The 18,577-nt window shown below is 36.5% G+C and overlaps 3 protein-coding genes across 14 annotated transcripts; 1 reads left to right on the plus strand and 2 right to left on the minus strand.

Annotated features, from left to right (window-relative positions):
* The first annotated feature begins 28 nt into the window (after positions 1-28).
* LOC111008732 (Histone superfamily protein) lies at positions 29-2,368 on the plus strand. Of its 3 annotated transcripts, XM_022281523.2 has the most exons (5): positions 29-186; positions 265-336; positions 1,494-1,577; positions 1,769-1,950; positions 2,076-2,368. In XM_022281523.2, the coding sequence occupies exons 1-4, from the start codon at positions 96-98 to the stop codon at positions 1,912-1,914; spliced, it is 393 nt and encodes a 130-aa protein (XP_022137215.1). In that variant the 5' UTR covers positions 29-95; the 3' UTR covers positions 1,915-1,950; positions 2,076-2,368. The 3 variants fall into 3 exon arrangements, with proteins under 3 accessions (XP_022137215.1, XP_022137214.1, XP_087977902.1); XM_022281522.2 differs by having other exon boundaries at positions 1,769-2,368; XM_088121776.1 differs by having other exon boundaries at positions 1,497-1,577; positions 1,769-2,368.
* A 128-nt stretch (positions 2,369-2,496) lies between these two features.
* LOC111008731 (transcription factor ICE1) lies at positions 2,497-6,352 on the minus strand. Of its 3 annotated transcripts, none has more exons than XM_022281521.2 (5): positions 4,980-6,352; positions 3,434-3,658; positions 3,133-3,303; positions 2,823-2,934; positions 2,497-2,738 (listed from the first exon to the last, which is right to left on the minus strand). In XM_022281521.2, exons 1-4 carry the CDS (start codon positions 6,126-6,128, stop codon positions 2,851-2,853), a joined length of 1,629 nt encoding a protein of 542 aa, XP_022137213.1. In that variant the 5' UTR covers positions 6,129-6,352; the 3' UTR covers positions 2,497-2,738; positions 2,823-2,850. The 3 variants fall into 3 exon arrangements, with proteins under 3 accessions (XP_022137213.1, XP_022137212.1, XP_022137211.1); XM_022281520.2 differs by having other exon boundaries at positions 2,818-2,934; XM_022281519.2 differs by having other exon boundaries at positions 2,836-2,934; positions 4,980-6,351.
* A 1,187-nt stretch (positions 6,353-7,539) lies between these two features.
* Positions 7,540-17,830, minus strand: LOC111008730 (coiled-coil protein). 8 transcript variants are annotated; one of them, XR_015789720.1, is made up of 20 exons: positions 17,283-17,830; positions 16,807-16,976; positions 16,595-16,670; positions 16,380-16,421; positions 16,226-16,288; positions 15,780-15,829; positions 15,673-15,700; positions 15,423-15,497; positions 15,214-15,324; positions 15,067-15,127; positions 13,461-13,571; positions 13,177-13,295; positions 12,824-12,887; positions 12,399-12,440; positions 11,187-11,227; positions 10,651-10,777; positions 9,549-9,719; positions 9,269-9,333; positions 9,095-9,141; positions 7,540-7,935 (listed from the first exon to the last, which is right to left on the minus strand). XR_015789720.1 is itself a non-coding variant. In XM_088121638.1 (18 exons), the coding sequence occupies exons 1-17, from the start codon at positions 17,643-17,645 to the stop codon at positions 9,580-9,582; spliced, it is 1,683 nt and encodes a 560-aa protein (XP_087977764.1). In that variant the 5' UTR covers positions 17,646-17,830; the 3' UTR covers positions 7,540-7,935; positions 9,549-9,579. The 8 variants fall into 8 exon arrangements, 3 of the variants coding, with proteins under 3 accessions (XP_087977764.1, XP_022137209.1, XP_022137208.1); XR_002601159.2 differs by lacking the exon at positions 7,540-7,935 and adding an exon at positions 8,007-8,708; XR_015789721.1 differs by lacking the exon at positions 9,095-9,141.
* Between the last annotated feature and the right edge of the window lie 747 nt (positions 17,831-18,577).

Consider the following 18,577-nt stretch of genomic DNA (forward strand, 5'->3'; position numbering starts at 1 on the left):
AGCTAAAATTCAAACAGTAATGTAAAAACGGTTCGTTTAATCCGGATCGCTCATTTCTGGAGGGAAGTCTGTGCGTGGTCTGTGTAGGCTTTGCTATGGAAACTGGGCGGGAGGAAGACGACACCGCCACCGAACTCTTGAGCGACCGATTCCGACTCTCCACCATTTCTATCGCTGAAGCTGAAGGTTAATTAACTTCATTGACAATGAAAAGAAAAAAGACATCCTTCGCTCATTGAATGCCATAGTTGGTTTCTTTTGCAGCGAAGAGAAACGGCATGGAAATCTCTGAACCCGTGATGACCTGTGTCGCTGAATTAGCGTTCAAATATACAAGTTAGTTTACTTTTCTTTGCTGCCGTTCACCGTTTTTGAGACTGCAATATCACTCTAGGAACCTGCAGATTTGCGAAAGTCGATAATTGTGTCGTTTTTCTTCCTTCATGACTACACCCAATAGCAGGATTATTGATAGATCATTGAAATTGTCTATTTCACCATTTGTCAGTATAATTGCATTTTGCTTTATATGTACGTATCCTAATTGATAATTCCTTTAACATCCCTTCTCTTCTAGCCGTGTTTCCATCATTTTTAGGCGGTTTATATGTGGTTTCAGTTTGAAATTTTCTTATTATTTATCATGCATTCGGTTTTTTGGACACCTCTTTGTGCTATGTAGTTAAATTGTGTGACCTAGTTGGAAGAAAACCACACAACTCTGTTCAAGTGTAAGACTGGAGAGGAGTTGCGGAAAGAATAAATGATGAGAGACTAATGTGATAGCTTAGAGAATGACTTTGCAAGATACTTTTGGATTCTAATCAGATGTTTTTATAGTTAATATCAATATCAATCCTTTTAGGAGGGACCAAAAATGTCCATTCATTCTAGCTTGAGACTTACGCTATACAATGATCACGTGAGGTGAAAAGCCTTAACCTCACTATGCCCCTCGGTAGATATACACCTCAGGTAGAAGAGGTGTAAGACTCTTCACTCTTGCAAACCAAAAAGGGGCTAAACAATTAGTTGAATTTTGTAATTCACCTCGAGGAATACCATCAGAAGGAGAGTTCTGGCTGCCTTCTGTTTCTTTGTTTATACTTAAATCTTGTAAACATTATTAAGTTATGTTAATATATTGGCTTCAAGTCTGTTTTATGTATCTGATGAATACTTTATTCATTGGCTAAAAGACATTAATGTATTCTTTCATCATACGCAGGAATGATTTGTAGATCTATAAGGTTTCAACCATACATTGAGTTCATACCTTGGTATAGGACATGCTTATGTCTGTAGGGACAGGGCCAACATATGAACTGCCTAATAGTATAATTTATACCAGGAAAACACAGTTTTGTTTAATCTGCTACTGTAGTTTCATATCAGGCAGCAAGGAAAAGGATAATTCGATCATATTTGTGTTTGATTTGTTTTTATGGTTCTTGAAGTATTGCATTGAGATAACGGACTGGTAACTTGTGTAGCAGAACAGTTGGCAAAGGACCTTGAGTTATTTGCTCAACATGCTGGTAGGAAATCTGTGAATACGGAAGACGTCATACTATCAGGTTAGATTGTCCTATTCCCAAATTTGTCTGCTCTGTAATATATATGCTAACCTCAGTTTGCAGTCCAATTTTTTTTCGTTAGTTTTGTTGTTTCTGTCTAGTTATATTTAGTCAATATGCAGCACAGCAGACCTTTCTAGGAAGTATTTAATCGCTTGAACTTCTTCACTTCTGCTTCATTTTGGTCTCAGCCCATAGAAACGAGCATCTCGCTGCCTCATTAACATCCTTCTGCAATGATCTAAAGACAAAAGAACCTCAAACTGAGAGGAAGCGGAAAAAGGCATCGAAAAAGGAAGACAGAGATAGAGGTGTAGTGCATATTAATGACGCATAAACCCAACTTCCACTGGACAGATCTCTGGCTAACAAGGTTACATACCAATATTACTAAATAATGACAATAGTAGACATTGCGTGTCATTTCCTTCCTGTTTATGGGTTGTACTACTTACTAATGCCATTTTTGCATCGTATGGGGTATTACTCTGATTTAAGGGATAAGCTTGTGCATCATGGAAATTCATCAAGTGTTTCAGACGCAGGAAACATAACTTTTGGTTAGTTTTAGGTGATTGAGACTTACGAAGCATGAGTTGAGTTTCACTGTTTAATGGTGGTTATCGTTGTGAACAAGAAAAGAGTTGGAATCCCGAACAGTTGAAAACGTCGATAAATTGTTCTTTGTAAATTCTCAATGTAGTTTTATGATTTTGACTTTTAGTTAAGCGCACAACATTTTGATAATGAGCATGTGCATGGTGTAAATATAAATAGCGTAGTTCTGCCCATATATTATCTCGAGTTGAATTTCGGATGGTCCTGCCCGATGGCCAGTCCTCTATAATCCTTCTTTCAACCAGCCAAGAAAACTGAGTAGGAGGTAGGGATGAAGTTGGTTGTGATTGAAAAAAACAGATGAAAACACAACTGAAATTATCTGGTCTTTTCGAGAAGTGGATGATTCATAAGGTTGACCATCAAATTATGTTCGAAAAATTGCTAACATAATACCCTTTGCGAATATTCCCAAGTTCGAAACATGGAATAGCTACACAAACCGGAACTTAAAATTGTGATAATAATCTCATCATCAAGTCAGTGCATAATTCTTTACGAACAGGAAGTTTTTACTTCCGAGCCAACAATGGAGTCATTTTCCTGATGAACAACAGAGAACTCATGAGTTATCTAGGAAAGGTGCAAGGTAAAATATGATTGAAATAGTTGAGTTTCTCACAGTACAGGCATTATTTACTTGTCTCACAGAAATCTATGTCGCACCATTGAAACCAACTGAATCCAATAGTATTGCTTTTATCTGCTGAGGATGGACATCCTGGCCTTCGCTGCATTGCTGAAAATATGTACACTTATCAGTCATAAAGGTCTAGTCATTTCTCGTAAATTGAAAGGGTACAAGAAAGGTTATGACTGTTTGAATTTACACTTTAAAACTCCTTTTTTATTTGGAATAATTGGTTTTAAAATATTATATTTTGAAGTTAATTTGACAAAGGGTAAGTAAATGCATCAACTTCTAACAGGATTTCACCTCGGCTCGGAAAATGTCCATAGCAAAACCATTGAAGCAGCTAATCACAGCTTGCTGGATGTCCAACCCAAGATTATCTAATGCCCTAACTGTGGAGAGCAGGAGGCCGGGTCGACGACTGCAGAACATGTGTATGTTTACTGCACGTCCTTCTCGTACCCGAACTTCGACCTATGAATACGGTAATATAATCAATAGTCTCTTCAGGTTACAGGGTTATAACAAGTAATACAGATGCAAATGCAATGATCAAGAACTATGTGAAGGGCAAAGAAAAGTTGTCCCAAGATGAGGAATTTACCCTTGCAGGTTGGCCACTAGGACTGGGAAATGAGCTAGGACAAAGCTCCTCCTTGATACGACTCGAGAGGCTCGGCGGAGTCGGAGTCAGGGGGTGAAAGCTCGTGCTCGGCGTCAACGCAGTCCCAGAAGGGGTAAATTCCAACTCATTATGGAGGTCATTGATCCTTTGCAGTAGTTCCTTCAAGTATTCAATTGCATCCCCAAGAATTGAAGCCCTATCCATCTAGTCATGCCACAGGGAAATATCCATCACAGATTGTTATTTTTACTTTATGAAGCAAACGAGGGAAAAGAAAGAGCAGAGAACCTTAAAGAGCACTTTCTTACAGTTTTACACCAGGAAACAGCTACTACATATTATCAGATTCAAAATTTTAGAATCTAAAGGCTCGTTTAGTAACGTTTCTGTTTCTTTATTTTTAATAAATAAAAATGTATTGCATGGTTCCAACCTCCAAGAATTCAATTATGATAAAACAATCTTTTTATTTATATTTTGGAACAAATTATAAATGGAAACAAGAAAAGAGAAACTTGTTTTGGTTGTTCCTAAAATTTCTATACAATTGTGAGAATGTTCCCAAAAGAGGATAAACAAAAAACAAAGTTAGTCGTAAAATGGTTAGATTTCTTAAGAAAATTAGAAACGGGAAACAAGAAACGGGAACGTTACCAAACGAGCCCTAAAATTCTGACATACATGATCGGTCACATGTAATTTCAAACTTCTCGGAAAATTCCATTTGTATATAGGTCCAAAAGAAAGAGGACAAATCAATGACACTAACATCTAACACTTGGTGTGTGTTTGCCAGGCCAGGACTAAAAGTGATTTTTGTAAAAATGGTAAAAAATTTAAAGCACAGTAGAAAGTGCCTTTAACCCACTAAAAATGCTGTAAAATTAAATTGGTGAAAGATTCTAAAAATAGATTGAAAAAGAACACATAGAGTGCTCTTAGAAGAAGCGCACCACTTGTACTAGAAACCCAAGTTAAAAATTCAAAGTGAGAATCCAAATGACTCAGTCTCACTCGCACTCGTGGCTCTTTTTTGGTTTATCGATCTTGATTGAATATGTTCGTTTAAGTATTTTTTGACTTTGATACTGTATCAATATTTATGGAACTAAAATTAGATAAATACTTCAAGTCTATTATAAACGTTAGTTAATCGAGGAAGATGAGGCAGAAAAAAAGAAAAACAATTCAAATCCAAGAACTATAGAGTGTTCCTCTGCGTGGAAATTGGAAAGCAATATAAAATAATTGGATTCTAAAACTAGTGGACTTAAAAATTCAAGTCCTTAATATTCACAAATCTATCTCCATTGATAAATTGTAAAACTACCAAGACATGGAATGAGAACACACTTCCACTCATTCATATGAATTCAAACCATTTTGGAACAGTTGAAAGAAAAAAAACGAGACTTTTGGTTTAGAGAAACAGGGGATGTTCTCTCCTTAAGAACTTGTGAATCTGAAATATCACGTGAAATATAAAAATGAGAGAGAAGATTTGTGCGGAGAAATTCTTACTCACTTTGCTGATTTTGGGAACAACGGACCTCAGCATGTAGAGCCTATCATTGAGCTTCTTCCTCCGGCGCCTCTCAGCCATCAAATTCTTCGCCGGAAGTCCTTTCTTCTTCCCCTTCTGGTCGCCGCCGCCGGTCACCGTACTGTTCGCGTTCGAGGTGTTGCCGGCGTTTCTACCATTCTCATCCAACTTAGTGTTATTATTGTTCTCAGTAAAGTCGTCGGAATCGTAATTGAAATGGGATGTGTCGATGCTTGTATCTTGCAAATCGTCTGCATAAATCATTTTTCTCTTCTTCCCATTTTCATCCCCCACTTCATTTTTCCCTTCAATCCTGTTGGAAAACCAGCCGCCGTCGGGGCTCAGAACCCCCAAATTGCTTCCATTATCGGCCAAATTTTTCCTAAGAGCCGCCCTCTTCTGGAAAAGAGTCGGCTGCGCTCCCACCGAGGGAAAAGATTCAAGTGGTCTCAACAGCTTAGACCGATTCAGAAGCAGAGCATTCCCCAAATTCTCATCGAAACTCTGAAATCCCGCTAGCCCCGAACAATTTTCAGACAATTGGGGCACGTTCGGGGCTGTTAATTGAGAGCCTAAGCACAAATTAGGAGTGTTCATATGGCTAGTTGGGCTTAAATCAGTAAACCCAGTTAATAACCCACCTCCATTGTTGAGCAGAGCCGAAGCATTCGAAGCTTGGACGTCAAGAAATCCAACCTCTGCCCCCAAATCGAAGCCGTGCTCTAAAGGGTTGTTAGAAATGACCTTGTGGAGCGAAGACAGAGCCCGATTCGGGGGTAAAAAGAATCGCAATTGAGATGGGTCGATGTTGTTGAACACAGAGGAAGAAGGGGAACAAGAAGAGGAAGAATCTCCAGTGGGAAGCAACAGATTATCTGAGAAGGTAATGTCATTGATGTCGCCGTGGTTATGGAGGGAGTTTCCAGTGATGCACCAGTCGTCTTCAACCTCGAGCATGGATTTGAAGGTGGAGAGAGAGCTCATTTCGTCCTTATTCTCCATAAGAACACAATTGCCGGGATTGAGAGGGTTCTCGCCGTTGGTGGTGGCGTTATTGGTTTTAGTCCATGAATTCGAGTCTTCGTCCTCTCGATTTTCCATCCAAACGACGTTCCCAACTCTGGAAAGCATGACCACAAGGCTTAAAATCGAATTCTGAGTAATTTTTCTCAGTGGGGTTTCTTGGGAATGGGAAAAGAAATGGGGAAAACTGACAGAAAGAGATAACTGCAGTGAGGTGGAGAGGAAAACGAGAGAGGAGAGAGAGTTAAAGAAGGAGATGGAGAATTGAAGAAACGAGGAAGGTTGCAGAAGAAAAAGGGCATTATCTTTTTACTCTCTTTTTTTTTTTCTTCAGATTTTTAAATAAAGTTTTGCCTTTTCGTTAATTTGGCTTTGTTGTCAGAAGTGAGGCGAAAGGGCGGAGAAGAAGGCCTTTTTTTTTGTTTTTTCTTACGATTTATTTGGCGAAACAAACAATTTTGTTCTTTAAAGTGTTCGTCTTACTTATGTCGTTCTATTTCTCTGTATGCTTCCGCGAGCGCCGAGTAGTATTTTCCAAGTTAATTGTTTTTTCATTGGATATTTTTTGAGAAATACAGATGCTCTTTTCAATAACATATTATTTCAATACTTTCAAATTTTTTTGAAATCTTGAAAGGATAAAATCAAAAATGTACTTTGGGACTACTTGTATTTAAATCCGTCAAATTCAGTTGTACTCAGAAAAAAAAAACATAATTTCTAGATAATATATTTGTAATACTGTAAATAAGAAAATGATATATTAGTAATGGTACGTGATATTGATTCCAAAAATTGTATAATAAATAAAAATAATATTATCACTTTCATTCTTTGCAAGTAATATAAACTAATTTTAAGGTTTATTGGAACTACACTATTTAATTTAGATGTTTGAAATTTCATGTACTGTAATAAAATATGTTTGGAAGTACCAAGACTAAAAGAAAAGTTTATAATATATAACTTAATGTAAATATAAAAAAGAAAATTTAGATTATAAATTTGATCCTATTTCAATTTACTCCCTATGATTTAGACTTTATTTCAATTTGGTCCTATATAAGTTTAAGAGCACTTCAATTTGATTAGATTTCATTAATTATCTATAAATTATCTCTTAGGTCTATATGAAAAAATCATCTATTTCTTTCTACTTTTTACCTAGCATTTAACCATAATATAATATAGGTAACTAACTCAATTAGCATAATATAAAAAATTATATCATTGCCACATAAAAAAGTGAGCCAATGTAGTAAAATTTATGAGGTTTAACAAAAAAATAATGGGCTAAATTGAAACTTTTAAAATCATAGGGTTAAATTGTTACTTTTAAAACGGTAGAAATCAAATTAAAATTAAAATCTAGGATCAATTTTCTAATTTAACAAAAAAAAAAACTTTAAAATTGCTTTTAAAAAGCTCTTCTAAAGAACCTTAGCTTTTATTTAGTTTGTTAACTCAAGATTGTTAAGTGTATAATTGGGAAATATTTCAAAATAACGAGGTCGTATAATTAACATGTAACACACTAAATTCAAATGTCATTTAAGTTGAGAATTACCCGACTGTTTCAAGTATTAGTAACCACCTTACAAGTTGAAAGGTTGAAAAAATCAGATGTCTCTATCTAACAAGTTATATGACATTAAGTTGGTCAATTAATCACATGATTAGAAAAAGAAAAATGACATTAATAAATGCACATAAAGCTTCAAATTTTTGCTGTAATCAGCTTAATCTAAGGCTAGCATCCATTGTTGGCAACACCCCATCTCTGATAAAACGGAAAGAAACATTGTTAATTAAACAGCCACTCCCAACTCTGTGGCATGGCTTCCTTTAATTCAGTGTCACGCATGACCAACAGAGGAACAGTGTTTTACATGTCCTTAATTTCTCCTTCTGCAACCTGAAATTACAGAAGCTTAAGTTAGAAGAAGACAAGATTCTAGAGAGGGGGGGGGGGGGGGGGGGGGGGGGGGGGGGGGGGGGGGGCTATAGATAATCCTCCAAAGCAGGGAATAATATTTAGTAGATGGATGACATAATAATGTAAGCCCATGCATCTCGTGAACCCATAGTTTTCACCGCAACTACTCCCCAAATCAAGACCCTCCATTTTCAATTACCTTCTTCCCCTCCACGCCCTTTTCAGGATTCAGCCATATATGGCCCTCTAAAGCAAAAACAAAAACAATTGAATACTTCTTTAAAAAGTAACAAAACCCCATCAAAACTCCACACACAGAGACCAGTATGGTGGAGTATATAGCGGTAATTTAATGCCATTTCTGAGTTTCTGCAAGTACGTAAGTGGGGGCTTATGGGTTAATAATAGGCCACAAGGTAGAAGCCAGATTCAAAATTTGAGGATCGGAGGCGCAGCTGAAAGAGAGGGCGACAAAGAATAGTAAATGAGGGTGCAGACTTAAGGGCGTCATTAATATTACTGGAGCAACCTCGTGAAGAAGTTGGGCATTGGATAGAGAGAGAGAGAGAGAGAGCAGCCATTGCCAAAGCCAAAGGGCCTTAGAGAACAGTCCCCACTTTGCAAATATTAAATACTTTGGCTTCATTATATACCAACGCCTTCTTCTCTGAAAATGACGCATCTACAAATTGCTAAAAAAAATATTGCTCTCAGTCTCTGCTGTGCCTGTGGCTGTCTTGCCTTGGTCTTCTCTGCATGATTAATGATGGTTAATATCATACATGAACAGACTACTAAAGTTAGACACTTGGCACATTCAATACAAGGGATGATGATATAGATTTTTATGGATAGGAGCAGGAATTCGTTAAACTAATTGATTCCTAAATAATCTCTTGTAAAGTCGTGCTTTGGTTAAATCATCTATCCTACGCCAATAAATGTATCTGCTTACTAGATTTTGTTAAAATTTATGGTCAACCCAAACTAGTATAGTATTGCGTCACCACAATGTTGAGATGAGAAACAGAAATGTTGTTGAATAACTCCCATCATTTCTTTTGGACTAAAAATAGACTTTCTTTAATCGGATTGTTTTGAATTTCATAGGATACAGAGCAGAATGTTGAAAACGAACCTTTCAGAGCCTTCCCCAAGGAGAGAGAAACGGCGGGTTTTTTTTTCCTTTTGAGTTCAATAATTGCAGATTAGCGATAATATATGCAATAAAAACTATCTCAGATTAGCTAAATGACGGCAGTAATGAAGAAGAAAAATAAGTAAATTAGGGAACTTGGACGAGTTCTCTTACCATTCATATGTTTATAAAGGAAAAAAACAGAGACTGGAGACTTTAATCGGAATGGAGACATGAAGCTGGGAAAAAAATAATTGAACTTTTAGGTGAAAGAATTGATATGAAGTCTATCTATCATACAAGGCATTCTAAAATAACACTTTCACTATAAACTCTCAGTTGAGGGGATGTAACAGAATATCAAACGGCACAAGGAAAGAAAATAAATGTGCAACTCTGGCAAACAGGCTAAAAGTAGAAAGGTGGAGGAGAAATTTTGTTGCAAAAAACTGACATTTGAGTACACGTATAGATCCGGTGGTCTTTCAGGATACGGTGCCTAATTCCCTTGCAGATTTGTGATTACTGAGTGAGAATGCAGAAGATTGATCGATTTCCTTTCTAGATGCCTCCCAAAGCTGTTGTTCTATTCCCAGCTTTCTGAGCTCTATAAGACCTCGTTCAACTGCCAAAGGGGGGGAAAACAAGAACTTTTAAGCTGTTCCATGAAGTTCTAAGTGTTAAATTATATTATTAGATTATGTTATTTGAATAAGATATAGTTTAGATTATATTATTTGAATTATGATTTAGGATTATATTAATATAAATAGGTTTTTAAGTTTGTATCTCAACTTGATGAATAGAATGAAACTCAGTTGTTTATGTATTCTCTATTTTTTTTCTCCTCCCCTATAATTAACAGTAACTTGTATATAGTTGTGCAATAGTGTTTAAGTTTCATCTCAGATAACAGAAACCGAGAAATTGAGGCTTATAGACAAACAAATTACATCTATATCCAATTCTATATATGATATATTTTTTTATATCCATGAGTGTCTGGACCAGCTTACGCACACTTCGACTAATCTCATGGGGCAACCGTCGACCCTACAACATTTAGTATCGGGAAACACATAGGAAATACTAATTCCTAAGGTAGGTGGCCGTCATGGGATTTGAACTCATTTCCTCTTAATTAACCCTAGTCCCTTTGGACCAATGAACCACCTATGTTGGTTTCCATATATGATATATTCATGACTAGAGCATTGGTTGATTTTTTTTTTTATTAATTTATGATCATTAGATCACCAAATGAGATGGTTGGAGACAGCTCTAAACAAGAAGTTCGATAGGGGTCGCTTCCTTTTTAAGGATAAGAACCTGACTTCTTTTCATTAGTGTGAATGGTTAGTTATATTTTACGAAATTTTCTGAAGAAAGGTCATTAGTTACACATGACTGATAAGCAAACTAATTCTTAAAGATACCAGGATAAGAACTGAAATAATAAATTTATGCATTACAAGCCTAGAAGAGCAATGGAACATGTGAATAAATTCAATGATATCAAAGCGAAGAAACAGCAATAACGGAAAATAAGTACATACCGTCCACAGCATCGTGTGAAGTCGGAGGCTGTCCAATACGACTGATCCAAAACTGAAGCCGCTCATCTGCAACATCCTCCTCCACACCATATGCCTTGGCTCTTCGCCAGAAGTACGTAAGCCAAGCCTACATAAATGTTCAAACTCCATCAATTTTAAAGCTAAAAATTTGCAGGTCTTACTCGTATGCAAACATGACTTATTGAAAGATGATCGACAGATTTTTCCATAGGGACAACTTGTTAAGGATGTCAAGATACTGATATGTAATGGGATTGTAAACTTGTTAAACAGTGCACAAAAAATTTAACATACAATTTACATATTCTATAAGTCATGTTTGCATATGATAATATGTAATGTAAGGACAGACTCCTGAGAGAATTTAAAAAAAAAAAACATAATGGCGTAGTGAAAATACCAAAAGAGATATAATGGAGTAGTGAAATTCTCAAAGAGAGAGAGAGAGAGGTTCACTTAGCACAAAACTAAATAATCCTCATGACCAGCAAAAAAGATGGAATAGATAAAACTACCTCTTTGAAAAGAACATCTTCAGCTTCAGCATCACTTAGTTCTGCAAAGAGGGGAGTTCAACCATTAAATAAAAGATTCACAACTCGTAAGCTGAACTTGCACTCCTCGTTTCCTTTTCTTTCTTCTTATTCTTGTTGTGTGTGCACATGTGAAAAATGTTAAAATCATGTACTTTCAAATAAGAATGTCAAAATGTTGTTATTGAACATCTTCCTGTTCTTGTATCGATCCTAGAGTCTGAGGCCAAGGCCAAGGAGTGTTTGAGTACTTAATAATAAATTACTTGATTGTTCAGTTCTAATATTTTAAAAGCCTTTCGGATCAAATTAAAAAGTATTTTTTTTTACATTGGGCACCTCTCTCCGAATTGTTGTCACCTATGCTACAAAGACCCTGAACCACCGGGTCACCTCTTTATCCATTGTGATTTCGCTACCAACTTTTGGAATAGAATACTTGGGACCTTCGGGTTGGCACACTGTACAGCACAACACTCCCTCCATCTTCCTAAATTCTCTTTTGACCGGTCACCCTTTTAGGAAGGAAAAGGGTCTACTATGGGAACAGATAGTTCGTGCCTTCATTTGGAGCATTTGGTTGGAAAGGAATAATCGGATTTTCAACGACACACTTCTCCCTTTTGAAGTTTTTTTTATAGGGTTATTGTTTTAGCCCTTGGATGGTGTAAATGTTATTACCCCCTTCAACAACTACTCCCTATCTGCCCTAACCTATAATTGGCGGGCTTTATTGTAATTAGCCATTATAGCTTTTTGGTTATTTCATACATCAATGAAATACTTGTTTCTGATATATATTTTAGATTACTATTTACTTCAAAAATATTCCTAACACTTACAAATTACTAAAATGACAACCATTAAAAACTAAAAAGTGAAAGAAAATGTAAGAATGAGACCAGCGAGAGAAATATTTGCAAAATAAAGAGAAACTATGTTGTGAAAGAGAGTCTGCCTTGACAAAGATTAGAGCCAAATTGATAAGTCACAAAGCACTTGACAAAGAGTCTGCCTCTCGTTAATGCATTATAGCCACACTTGAACTTTCTCTATCAAGTCAACCACGTCCTATACCCTTATCCTCCCCCACCAACCATAAAATAGAGTAACGAAATACAAGGATCTAGCTAGGCTTTTGATCCCTTAAAACATCTAATGAGTGCGGTGTATAGGGTACAATAGTCAACTTACCAAAAGCCTCAGAAAACTTCGGATCAGCAGGTGCTTTTGAATCTGTTATTAAAAGTAAATAAATAAATAAGCAACACATTCCTATTAAGATTCAATTCAATCTTCAATTTTTAATCATTGCAAGTCAGACAACTCTTGAAGCTCTTCGAGAAATAATTTTTGAAGTTAAAATTCTAAAACGAGTCGCTTTTAAGTCAATGATCAAGTTCACACATAAGGATAATCCATTCACTTTAAGATCAACATATAAAAGAGGACAAAGCTCTAATTTTTCAAAGTAATAATACATCTGATGATTAATTGAGAGGAGTGCATAAAAAATAATTAATCTTCAAAATATCTTAATTGACTGCAAATGCAATCGTTCAAAACGTTTGGAGGCCAATAGAACACTACACAGAAAGTGGGATAAAAAGCTGGACTACCTGATTGATGAATCAAACTTAGTCGTCTATGTTGCGCCAATGCAAGCACTGTTGCATCTTCAACCTGGAAATTTCAAAAAATGAAAAACTCTGAGAAAAAGATTAACATAAGGGCATATCAGTAACAGCAAGAATAACAAGGCAGAATGTCAAGGCAAAGAGCTAACCATTCGCGTCTAAAATCAAGGGAAAAAAACACAAAAGTACGTAGTAGATAATATAATTATTTATTTACGAAGTGGACAGCTATCATAGGAAAAAATTAAAGTTTTTATACACCCAAAAAGGATAAAGAAAGGGGGAAGGGGGGATGGAGGAGACTGATAATAACAAATTTTGAGGAAAAAAAAAACCTTTAGAGATGTTAATTCTCTCAATCCCATTTCAACTGAAAGCATACTCTCGATATTTCCTTCCCCAGATAGATCACTTAAATCCTGGATGAGCTTACTCCTATCTAGATCATTTCGACCTGAAACATGGCATATCCAATATTATTTTTTTAAGGATATAAGTAGATACATGATAACTTGGGGTGGGCGCGGATGCCCCTAGGTATAGGGGAGCAGCTCCGTCTCCCAGCTATCAAAAAGTAGATACATGATAATAAACAACTGGAGCCTAGAGTTGAATCAACCTTCAGGCTCCTCCTTAGCCTTTTGTCCTGCAGAAATGACAACTTCAAATGGCAAAGGAGCTAACGAAGACCAATACTCGTGTTTTGAGATTGCTATATCCGAACATATGCCTGGAAATAAGGAAATCAGAGAAGAGAGACCAAAAAAGAACACTATGAACCTGCAGGAGACAAATTCTTGCAGCATACACAAGTAGCTCAGATGTAACATTATTAAAAAACTTACAAAAAAAGTGAAGAGAGAGAGAGAGAGAGAGAAAGGCAAAGGAAGATATTAAACGATGGCACTCAAAAATTCTTGGGAAAGAAACGAGTCATCTCTTTCCCCACAATCTTAGGTACAAAGACGTTCAACAATCCATGACCAAATTCAACCTACAGGAGTACAAGGGGAAAAAATCATACAGAGTTTTACTGGTTTTCTTAAAGAAAAAAAAATCATTGATATTTGAAAAAGTTACAATATAATAGTCTCTCAACTTCCTTAAAAGTAAAGAAAAAAAGCACCATATCAGAGAACAACCCAAAAATTGTTAAAAGAATCTTCCCAACAAGAACTAGAAAAAGCAGCAATAAAATAGTTTTGACATTGTTAAACCAGCCTTCTTTTTCAAACCGAATACCACCAAGCATAAGAAGGAACAATATTTTTTCACTCCCAGGTCAATGGGCCATGCACACTTGAATCTTTTTTTTTTTTTTGGGGTAAAAAATGAATATTTTATTGGTGATATGAAATATACAAAAGAACCCAGAAGACTGGATTACAAAATAAAAACATGCACACTTGAATCCTTCAAATAATGATACCCAGATTTTTCTGCTATAAGAACAATGAAAGGACAACTTATTTAGTTTCTCTTCTGCTTTCAAACAAAAACTACACTAGCTTGGGCAGAGTACCCAGTCTTCCAGATAAGGGCACCTTCTTCAGAGTTTCTCAGAGGAGTTTCAGCCTTCGAAATATATTAACCATACCAGAATATTAACTTTACTGGAAGACTTAAGTTTCCACGCAGCATATGCAAAATTATTGGACAGAAACACACCACCTACCAATGCTTTAAACAAAGAACTACTAAAGGACCAGCTGCATCCAACACCCACTTTCTTTTGTCTTCTTTTTCAGTAATTGAACCACCCCGACCAGCAGTAAAAGACCACCAAATTCACCCACTGCCTCTTCCCTTGTGGTTCCTTTTACAAAGACTTTCAATGATTTTGAATTTTCCTTATATGCTTAAAAAATAGACACCTCTGTATTTTCTGAAATTTCAAAGATTTTCAGAAAACAAGCAGCCAATGGTTTATTATATTACCTACCTAAACATCTTTCCAAAAAGAAGTCTTACTGCCATTTCTCACCCTTACTAGAAACAATCTTTCAAAAGTGGCTCTGAAATTCAAAATATTTCACCAAGTTCCTTTTTAATTTCATATTTTCTGTGTCATTTGAACTTCCTAACATACGGAGTTTTACTGTTACCAACCATAGACCCAGCCCGATAAAAATAAAAATAAAAATAATTAAAAAAAACGAACCTTTAAGAAAGCACACAACTTAAGCATGCTATGGGGCATTTATAAACTAGAAAATATTCCTTACCATATTGAACAGCTAAGCCCCAGTAGCGAGCAAGCCAACACCTCTTCAGAACAACCTCCTCCTAGAGGGAAAAAAAGAAAAGAAAATATGTTTGAAAGAGAACTTTACAGCTGACCGGAGATATTGGTTCTGTAGCTAAACACTAACCATCTCTTCTTGGGTCAAAATCATTCTCTGTGTCATTACACGAAGAGACTTTGCTTCAGACTCTGCTTCTCGGAGTTGTTCTGTAGCTTCTGACGACTCACCTTTTAAGTTCTGATAAAATAATGACAACGTTATACATCTGAACCAGGAGTCAGGACACAGATCGACAACACTCAACTAGTTGTGTAAATAGATATACTGATCTTTACCTCAATTTCTGAACGAAGGGCAGCAATTTCTTCATCTCTACTATCCTTGGTTGGTTTGGCAGCCTTAAGTGCAGCCTGTATGAATAATAGTCAGAATAGAACGACAAAAAATATGCCCATAATATAGCAAATGTCAACTTGGCCCATTTACTAGAACTAGGATTAGTAATGTAGAGACCAACAAAATACAAATGACTCAATCCCTTAAAACCTATTCCACATGCTGCATGCAGTTACAATCTCAACAAACCTCTCTTTGACGCAAGGCTGCTTCTTTCCTGCAAATAAATTATGTAAAACAATAAGACCTCAAAAAATTCATAAAGAAATGGCAATTGCTACAAGATGCAAACATACCTGCTTAATAATTTAGCTTCCAAGGATACACCCTCTCCAAGAGTAGCAACCTATGAAAGTATTAATATAAAAATAAAAAATATTGGTGAGCAAAATTGTTGAAGACAGGAATGTGAAAAGCTTGCAACAAAACCCAAAGTTTGATTCAATTGAGTGAACTGCTAGCTACACAGGAGTTGAAAAATAACTACCCGATCACATCTCAAGATCTGTGCAGTCATGCACACATATTGCCTCTCTTGCTTTCCCAACCAATAAAAGAAAAAACAGCACACTGTACTTCATATTATAATGGAAGAACAATCTAATGACCACTAAATTACAGAGTACAGACATATCTCTATATTGATGCACTGTGATTTATTTGTTTTTTTTCTCAGTTTTCAATCAACCTATCATCAAAACTAAACTATAGGAACAATAAAAACAAACAAGTTAACTAATACCTGCTTCTCCAGCATTCTAGCTCTAGCCTCTGCTTCTTCCCGTCTTTCTTCTGCTTGTCGAAGCTGTCCAATAAAATCAAGCACAAATCTCAATAAAAAAAATGATATTGTGGAAACTGATACTCCTAAGCTTTCTGGGAAACAGTGAGCAGACCTTTTCAAGTATATTCTCATTCTCTTCTTGTAGCATGTCAAGCTGAAAAAATACCAAAGTCAGATTCAGTGCATTTGACTAAAAAATTGTGGTGTGATTCCATAGAACAAAAGACCAGTTAGTACACCGAGGAAATAGCTTCCTCCAATCCAATGGAGGGTCCATGTATCTAGTGCAAGAGGAACAAATTGATCTCTACATTTATAGTGCTATACCTCATCACGTAGTGCAGAAGCTTCCCGCCGATCTCCTTCATCTTTGGAGTTGACCTGTCCAATATCTGGTGTAAACCTGACAAAAATCACAATAAGAAATTCGATTCTGGAATTGAGCAAAAGTGGAAATAAGAAATCACACTACCCCCAGTGTCATAAGCCCCATTATACACAAATATTCGAGAAAACAAGATGTTGCATGTTATAACAACCTTCTATCTCCACCTCTATTAGAAGGAGGATCAATTGGAGGTATGGAGACTGGAGTTCTGAGTGAAGTTCTACTCGGTGGTACAATCTGGGTAGAACGCACGGACATCGATGATCTACCAGTTGATGTGGATCGAACTGTAGGAACATGCTCTACGAAATTCCGACCTAACTAATCAAAACACCAGAAATTCCAATCGCCTTCCCGTTAGATAGTGAACCACATGCTAATGCTAATACAATTCAAAACGCCTGAAAATTCTCCGCGCAGGAATGATCATAATCTTTACTGTATCCTAGAAGAATCGAAAACAAGCCAAGCTGGCTAGTACAGAGATCTTAAAATCCATGATAAAAAAGAAGGTAGAGAATGAAAAAGCTCGATTCAACTACCTATCTATAATGATGAAGTGTAATGAGAATTGACATCAACCAGTCAGCTAATTAAATCAGAAGAACCAGGGATACCCGAAATTACCGCGGGGGAAGGAGATCTATTAATCCTGGGACCCGAAATCGTATGAAACGAATTGGTATTGTTACTATTCACAACACTTGGATAAGACGAGTGAGTAGGAGGAGGCGGTGGGGCACCGAATCGAAAGCTGAGATCATCGTCTTCGTCGTCCTCCTCCTCCGGGGCCTGCGAGGCCATGACCTGTGCCAAACGCTGAGCAGCCTTCTTGGCGGCAACATTCTGGGCGCGCTTGATGGTGGAAGACGCACCCAATCGAGACTGAGGATGAGCCGGCGACATCGCGGGAGAGGACGATCCTGTGCTGCTCGAGCCACCACTCCACTGCCTGGTGTAAACTGGACTAGCAGGTCGCCGCCGATCCATTTCTGTTTACAGAATTAATGCAAAGTAATTGAGCTGCAGTCGTAAAATTCGCCCAATTTTTCTCGGCGCTAGATTTTCTCGAGAAAATAACCCAGAGATATTCAGAGCCTATACAGTTGGGCGGAGGGGGAGAGAGACTCGGGGTTGACAAAAGAAATACAGAACAACGTCGTTTGATTCAGATGCGCGATTTCGTAAATATGGCGTCAAATCATGAAACTTCTTAATAATAATTAAATAAAAAATTATAATGAAATTATTCGTAATATTGTATCATTATATACATGGAAAGTCTGATTGGGAAATAACACATTCATGTTATAATTTTTCCAACCCTCTATTTTTTACATGTCCAAATAATTGAAGTTTGACGCTATCGTGTTTAGATATAATGCACTTTGTGTAATTAATGAAAACTTAAAGCAACTTGCTATCTTTTATCCTTCCAATTTGTTAATTTAATTAAACAAATCAAATCAAAATTTAAGTTGCAAATTGCATGGATGAGTTAATTAAAATACTAGACATTTCCCAATAACTTTTAAGAACTAATCATGAAGATGAGAAATTTTAACGTTTGACTCTTTGATCGATGATATATGCTTTTCCGTGATGCTCAATATAATTTATTAAGACTGATAAAATTTTAATGTGTATATAAATAATATATATGTTTACTACCTATTTTCTGGGATTATATATCAGAGCAAATTTAGCTCGGGCTTCTGTAATTATGTACAGTAGGTATTTCTTGGGCCGGCCCTTTGTGGCAATTCACAGAACACGTAAGCCTGCAGTCCTGTAATCGGGCCGATAATACTGGATGGCTCAAGAAGCCCGATATAAGAGGCCCATTTGAATATTTGTTAATTATGAAAATAAAATGCCCCATCTACGCCCATCCAAATATAGCATTACAAAGCCCCATCTTC

The sequence above is a fragment of the Momordica charantia genome (genome assembly GCF_013281855.1).
Source record: "Momordica charantia cultivar OHB3-1 chromosome 3 unlocalized genomic scaffold, Mcharantia_2.0 BLBB01000003.1, whole genome shotgun sequence".
Lineage (NCBI taxonomy): Eukaryota > Viridiplantae > Streptophyta > Magnoliopsida > Cucurbitales > Cucurbitaceae > Momordica > Momordica charantia.

Bases quoted from the DNA above. Each gene is read 5' to 3' on its own strand.
- LOC111008732 (XM_022281522.2), top strand. From the start codon at position 96: ATGGAAACTGGGCGGGAGGAAGACGACACCGCCACCGAACTCTTGAGC. The intron at 337-1,493 runs GTTAGTTTACTT...TAACTTGTGTAG, and splicing joins ATTAGCGTTCAAATATACAA to CAGAACAGTTGGCAAAGGAC. The intron at 1,578-1,768 runs GTTAGATTGTCC...TTTTGGTCTCAG, and splicing joins GGAAGACGTCATACTATCAG to CCCATAGAAACGAGCATCTC.
- LOC111008731 (XM_022281521.2), bottom strand. From the start codon at position 6,128: ATGCTTTCCAGAGTTGGGAACGTCGTTTGGATGGAAAATCGAGAGGAC. The intron at 3,659-4,979 runs GTGAGTAAGAAT...TGGCATGACTAG, and splicing joins TTGTTCCCAAAATCAGCAAA to ATGGATAGGGCTTCAATTCT. The intron at 2,935-3,132 runs GTGAAATCCTGT...ACATATTTTCAG, and splicing joins TGGACATTTTCCGAGCCGAG to CAATGCAGCGAAGGCCAGGA.
- LOC111008730 (XM_088121638.1), bottom strand. From the start codon at position 17,645: ATGGATCGGCGGCGACCTGCTAGTCCAGTTTACACCAGGCAGTGGAGT. The intron at 15,701-15,779 runs GTATGTTTGCAT...ATTTATTTGCAG, and splicing joins GAAGCTAAATTATTAAGCAG to GAAAGAAGCAGCCTTGCGTC. The intron at 12,441-12,823 runs GTAGTCCAGCTT...TTTTAATAACAG, and splicing joins AAGTTTGATTCATCAATCAG to ATTCAAAAGCACCTGCTGAT.